At 43.3% G+C, this 7,247-nt stretch overlaps 1 protein-coding gene across 1 annotated transcript; it reads right to left on the bottom strand.

Annotated features, from left to right (window-relative positions):
- Positions 1-6,014: 6,014 nt before the first annotated feature.
- LOC115308218 (elongation of very long chain fatty acids protein AAEL008004-like) lies at positions 6,015-7,036 on the bottom strand. Its single transcript, XM_029966033.4, has one exon. It carries the CDS (start codon positions 6,967-6,969, stop codon positions 6,127-6,129), a length of 843 nt encoding a protein of 280 aa, XP_029821893.3. The 5' UTR covers positions 6,970-7,036; the 3' UTR covers positions 6,015-6,126.
- Between the last annotated feature and the right edge of the window lie 211 nt (positions 7,037-7,247).

Genomic DNA, 7,247 nt, shown 5'->3' with positions numbered 1-7,247 from the left:
TAGAATACTGTTGAATATTGGTTACTTCTATTTTGAAATTGCACTTTTTCTGGAGGTCCTGGTGTTCCTGATTGTTTTGCACCCGTATTTTACATAAGTTATTTATTTCCACAACTCATCCATTCTGTTTTCGGTTTAATCGAAATTATTCACGATGAACTTATATTTCGCTTTTAATGACCAATTCCTTGATTGCCATTGGGGAATCTACTTTTTATATAGTACCACAATTTCCGCAAGTTTCATTTCTTGGTAGCAGCTAGTTCCTGAATGAGATTGAGCTGTTGTGAGATAGTCTGTCGATCATGGTTTTGCCCTCTTCGGTTTTTAGCAGCAGTGCAAGTTTGGCATTTTTATGTATTTTAGAAATTTTACCTTTAAACTTACAACCATTTTCGCTGGAACATGAACCTACCTGGTAGCCCTATCCGCTGTCAGAGCATCCCAAATACTTGCTAGCTTCTGGCAATGGTTTGTTACATGACACGCACAACTCCGGGTTCAACACGCTTTCCATTCAAGCCGTAGTTTAAATCCAGCAGAATTTCAGCACTTAAAAAAACACTGAACTAAAAAAACAAAGATTTATTTAAAGGGCCAAAATGAAACACATGACTTTTTTTGTATTTTCCACAAAAACTATATATTTTTAGCAATATTTATGCCATTAGACGCTGTTTAGGGGGGCGGGGGGGAGTATCCCTGCTTTTGGCCGGTCCAGTGCCGTCAAAACTAAGCACCTTTTGTCGCCTCTTATTTGCTAGAGCAGGATTGACATGTGGAATGTTGGTTTTAAAATTGTATCCCCGTGCCGTAAAAGTATTATAATCGATAACAGTATTTTTTTTTATGTTTGCGAAACAAATTATTTAGATAGAGTAATTGCTGTTATCAAAAATATACCATAATTGCCCTTTCGATTCGGTTTCAAACGACAACAAACATGGCTGCCGGCATCTGCGGAGCTATCAATGAGCTGTACTCGTTGTGTTCGTATATTTTTATGAGTGCGAGTCGTTTCGCGTTCACCTAGGTGTTTAACAGAAGATATTCTTAACCGACCTAGTTTGCAGCAAACAACTGTTATGAACGTGTCCCATTCATGCATTTCTTAATTTCTTTTTATTTTATTGTTTTTTATACAGCAGCAGCATCAATATGCGTACATTCTAATATTATCTAGTACTAACCTGCAGGATCTGAGGACTTGATTTAGATGCCAAAAAGTAACTCAAGACGCTTCAGCCGCTGTGTGTGTTCGTATATTACTTGCCGGGATTTCTGCTATAGTCCGTTGCAACTCAAGAACGAAGGGCGAGGGTAAGACGGGCCGGAAAGAAGGAAGCAGACGGAACGCTAAAGAGAGAAGGAAGTTTCCCCCTCTCTTTTCGAGGGTTCCCTCTGCTTCCTCCTCCCCGGCCCGTCTTACCCTCGCCCTTCGTTCTTGAGTTGCAATGGACTATAGTATAGCTGCTCTTCAGGGACGGGGTGAAGCAGCTGGCCTATCGAAGACTGGTATCGACGATGTGGTCAGCGCCACAACCAGCTTGGTTACATCGGTGGCGACAGGCATCACGATTGCACGCGGCCACGTAGAGCAGAATCTGCAAGATTTGAAGACTTGAGTTAGACACCAAAAAGGAACTCTTGGCGCTGCGGCTGCTGTGTGCGTGTGTCACGAATTCACCGAGAAAAGACTGAAAGAAATTCGAGGCTTAACATTATTTTTATGGCCGCACAATGGCACTTTTTATACTTTTTTGATATTTGGAAAACATTCCGCGCGAGGTGCAAAAACAAAATAGTTAAAATAGTTAAGCGTTAACTTTTTTGATGCACAAGAACAAAGAGTACTTTGTAGAAAACGCTTCAGCTTAAAAACTGAATTCTAAGATGTGCTCGAAAATTCCCGAAAAATGCCTAAATATGGAACAGTTGTCAAAGAGCCCAAGTTTGTCACGTTATTTTACTTGAAATATAAAATAAAATAAAACTAATTTAAATGCTTCAAATTTGTCACTTGGAGTGCTTCGTAGATAACTGTATGTACGTTCTAGAAAGTTGTATTATTTATTCCTGTGGACCTCAAAGTTGCGTCTACGCGCCATTGGAAAAATCGTTTCTCAACCTCCTCTCATATATGACTTTCAGGAATACACTGTCATACCTTGCCAAACTAAGGTACGTTTCGTTGTCTGGACTTGTTTTTCTACCTCTTATAAAAGTTTAGCTGAAAACAAAATATAGCCCTATACCCAACCCTAATGCCTGTCCTTATCTGAACATACACATTTTTTACTTAACCTTGAGATTTTTTATCTTGTCATCAACGGAAGGCGTGTGCCATTACTACAGTGATGTGATTGGCCTAAGCCATTTTGGATCACCTTTTGGAGCAGCCAAAACAGTGTTTTAAAACAGAAAATGTGGCCTTTGGAGCAACCAAAACAGTGTTTTGGAGCAGCAAAAGTGGCTTTTGGAGTAGCCAAGGCTGTGCTTCGGAACAGAAAAAGTCACTTAAAAAAAAAAAATATTCTTACAAAAATTAAAAAAAAAAAACTCGTTTCAAGTGCTGTACGAACGAAGGGCGCTTTGCGCTGTGTTCTGTTCTAATATGACGTCTTGTGACGGAGCTCGCAGCTTGTGTTCTTACTGCTGAGACGTCCCACAAGTGTACAGTGATGAGGCGATGCCGAGCAATTCCGAAAAACCGCTTGCCACCATTTTACTGATTCCCGACGTGCCAGATTTCCGTAAAAAGTAAACAAACGTAAAACAATGGATTGCAAGCGTCCCAGCTGGTGCCTCTGTCGGGCGATCATGTTCGCATGCACATGAGGGCAACATCGACAGGCTTGCAGTTGCGCGTGTTTCGCCGCGCGAGCGGAGACAACGGCTTTTCGATCGAAATTGTATGCAAAACGTAACTGTCGAACATAAGACAAAAAAAAAGTCCAACGGCGCGGGCTTGCCAGGTCGGCAAACAAGGTACAACCTAACACGGACACACACACGAAAAAAAAAAAAAAAAAAACCTGAGCGCATCGATGCAAGACATCGCGAGCCAGGGTCAAAACATTCTTGGAGCCCTTTGTGTAACGACTGAACTCGAGACAAACGAGCGCGCTGTGCGGGTTCAGCGTGCACACATTGCCTTGCTTGCTTTAGCTCACTTCTCTTCACCAACTTTCTTTCGCGGTAGATTTTTCACGTACCGGGGTCCCCCTTGAAAGAAAGCCCACCGATAGAAACCTAGGAATCAATACTTCGACAGAGCGGTCTTTGAGTAAAAGAGGAATTTTTGTACGAACATATGATTTAGACAACGAGAGGAATGTTGATGAACATGCGGCGGTATACTTAGCTTCATATAGAAAGGGCCATATCTGCAGTGACGTGGGGACGGCAACACCCGACGTCGCGCGACAACGCTGACTGAAAGGCAGGGACCAAATATTGTTTTCCCACGGCCGTTGCTTTCAGGAGGGAGTGCCTGAGCTCACAAAGTAGCTCCCGCCGCGTAAAAACGTGGTTTCGTCTCACAGCATGAAGGCATGGCTGGTACCCGGCACGCTAGCGTCAGAGCGTCCGCACACACCCGCGTCTATCGTTGAAAATATTTGAAAAAGACGCGAGACGAGACCCACGAGACGACGAGAGTGCGAAACGTAAAATGGCGGGGAAATCATGCCAGACCGGATGAACAATTGATGCAGGGTACTTTATGTCGGGCGCCGGCTTGCGCCACATAACACATGCATGCTCAGTTACGTTACTCAGTTTAGTATCGGTGTTGAAAGGCGACCGAAGTTGGTTTTTCGGCGCAGGCTTGGCGCAGATTACCCATATTTTGGGAAAATGTGAAAGGGTGGAGCAGGGTTGACCCTTGGCGCAGTTTGGCGTAATTGGCGCAGCAATCACATCGCTGTAACTGTAAGGAATCAGACCTAAATATTTCGGAGGAAAAAACGAATTTTAGAAATCACGCTATACGATGTCTTTGATGTCTGAGTTGTCGCAAGTTCTGGAACCGAAGTCACAATATGAGTTTTGCTCTGTTCCGTTTCTGTACTATTACACTGACAATATTTATTTAATAATTTTTTGTAGCTTTTCTTCTCACAGTGGATTCTCGAGTTGCACAGTAGCACATTTAACACTACTAGCGAAACTTGGATTTTTTTTATTGCGAAGCAAACGCGAGCTACCGCTTCGGTATATCTGGTACACCCGCCGGCAATATGAAGGTGGACACCTTGCCTGGTTTCTTGTCTGTTTTACAGCTCCCTAAAGCTATATCAACTCTCAACGCCTCAAATGGTACGTGGCTTGGTATCTAAACTTTGCGTTCTAGCCCCCTTTTAGAGCAGAGCTTTTTCCAAATCTTGCAGGAGCGTCAAAAACAAGAAGAGGGCTGTTCACCTTCATATCGCTCACGGGTGTACGTCTGCATCACCCACTGCCAAGGTTATTATTATAAACTCCATTGATTTTATTTATAATCCGCACAAAAGGTGGAATTATATTTTGTCTGTTGCATATACTATTCTTTTATCAATATTCAACTTCCGCTAACGTTGATTAGTGCCAAGGTATCCACTGACCAGCTTTAACACATCATCCAGCAGAATATGGCGAATCTTGGGGTAACATACTCGGATTGATAATCCGCAGACAAAACAGCATGTTGTTTAGGGTGTGCTTTTTTAGATTGCTTCAGCACATCACGAAAAGAGAAATCTCTTTTGACCTCCACTGACATAGTCATAGCCTAGATTCAAAGTGTTCTCTCAAATTTGCTAAGTTGAAGAAGCTATTAAAATATGCAGATGATGACGAGAAGCTGCGTACCCATGGTTCAAACGAGCTACGTTATTTCAAAGTGTCAGACGTTATAAGTGAAGAAACTTATAAAACATCCTGGTATTCATATATAAAAGCGCAAAACGACGAGGAAAGAAAAACGAGGGAGGCATTGAAGAGTACGTCGTCATCTCAAGCGACATTGACGGACGCACTATCTGAAGCCACCACTTTCTGGCAGATGACTCGTACACTATTTTTATGGTTCGCCTTATGCTCTAATAACTCACGACTATATCACCAAGGGAGATGACAATGCTTGAATTTCACAATACGACGTACACGCGTTCGTAATTGCAGCGCACATTATTCGGTTCAGAGATGCTATCCTGGGAATCAATTGAGTTTTTGAAGTTTGCATCTAACATATATTACAAAAGATGATACCCAGGGTGAGAATGTATGATCGGTAAGATATTTAGATATGTTTCGACTGGTACGTTATTCGAGAGCAATCTACACTTAGCGTTTCGCTTTCAATCTAATAATCGCAAACAAGACAGGCTTCAGTTGCGCGCGACTAGCCCCTGCTCTAAGTTGTGACTCGCCTCAACCTATAATTCCACCTATAATTATAACTCACTTTACTTTTGGCGAAGTGTCACGCTTCAAACTGGATTGCTTGCGTTTTGTGCAAGAACGTCCGGCCAGTTACGAACGCAAGGTTTGCCGAGTAAGCGCGTCTGCGGAGAGAAGTCCAGGACAACAAGTAAACGATCGTGCTTTCTCATTAGACAGCATAAACGTTACAAAATGCGCACTATCACCATCGCGCACACATACCTAAATACACGAGAGCAACAAATGGACCGGCGAGAACACCAGACGTAACAAAACAAAACGGCAGGTTCAATCGTAATTCCGTACTCTTTAGACCTCACACCATGAACACAATGTTAGGACTGCACTGAAAACTAACCCAGATGAGAATGCTTCCATCAGACTCCAGGCCCTGTAAATTTAGAGTTAATTAAAAGTCCATAAAAACTTCTTCCAACAAGTTAGAACTTTAGAAAATAGTCTTTTCTTGAAAAGCTTTTGTGATCAGACGCCCGTGTTCCCGCTCTAAGCATGGATTGGTAGGGAAGGCATGGCCTCATTGAACGACATTGCATCACTCTGTATATCTGCCCAGAGTTCGACACAATCTTCCCCGTTCACATGTGTTTCTTTTTGCAGAGCTTCATTGCAGTACCTTTTGATACAATCGCCTCGCGGTCGCAAGTACGAACAAACGATCAATATGCTTAACTGACTTGTCCTCTATTCATCTTTTTGTATTTGGGAAATGCAAAGGTGAGGTTTTCCAGTTTTGGTATACGACTTAATGTAGAAGTTGATGAAGAGCGCAAGAACAACCAGGGATTGTGGAAGAGCAAGCAGTACAAGTGATTTGGGGTATCCACAGTCGTACACAAGAGGAATGCAGCCATGCACGGTGAGGAAGATGATCTGGAAGATCTGCAGTCTCGTGAGGTACCTCTTCCACCACAGGTACTTTTGAATTCTAGATCCAAACGCGGAGAGGAAGTAGTAGCCGTACATCACGACGTGGACGAGAGTGTTCCAACACAACACCATGACCAGGTGACCACCACCTCCAAATTTGAAGTACACCCAACCGTTGAGCACAACCAGAAAATGGTGAATGACGTGCAAGTGCGTGATATGTGAAAACTTCTTGGTGGCAACAAAGAAGAAAGTGTCCATGAAGTCGACGATCCGCACAAAAAGATACCACCAGGATATTTCCAGAAGGCTCATTGCGTTTTCATCAAGTGAGTAGTCAGTCCCTTGGCAAAACACATTGTAGTTTCCACCAACGTACGTGAGACGCATGTACTGCACGAAGAAGAACGCGTTTGCAATCACCTGGAACAGATTGTACACCATGATAGCTGTCTTCAATTTGTACGGCTTTCGGTCCATCATCCATTTTGGGCCTGCTATTTTTACCACGAAAAGGTATCCGAGACAAACTGGCAGCATAAACCTCAGGTCTGCTGTGAGACCCCAGTCAAGAGTCCTCGTGTCCCGTAAAGACATCAGGTAGGCGTATTTCTCACTCATTTCGGCGGCCAGTGTAGATGCCGTTGTCCAAGCCATCGCAGTGCGCCAGTCACCCTGATGAACAAAGCTTCACAGTCTGCTGTACTTCACACTGGGTCTTGACGCAGCTTCTCTTGGGCTATGAAATGACCGTTAGTTGATCAGCTCTGCCTTTAAGCAAGTATTTATCTCTCGCATGCCCTTGAAAGGTCTAAAAAAAACGTGAAATGCGGCTTCGGGAGAGAGTTCGAGAGACCCGCAACGTCCTTGACAGGACGGACGATACGGATTAACACTCTTGAGATGATTAAGGCGATACGGGCTCGAAAAAGTCA

Source organism: Ixodes scapularis, unplaced genomic scaffold, assembly GCF_016920785.2.
Source record: "Ixodes scapularis isolate PalLabHiFi unplaced genomic scaffold, ASM1692078v2 PGA_scaffold3__209_contigs__length_174095766, whole genome shotgun sequence".
Classification (NCBI taxonomy): domain Eukaryota; kingdom Metazoa; phylum Arthropoda; class Arachnida; order Ixodida; family Ixodidae; genus Ixodes; species Ixodes scapularis.
Note: the sequence above shows the minus strand (reverse complement) of the source record. Positions and strands in the feature narration are given on the sequence as shown.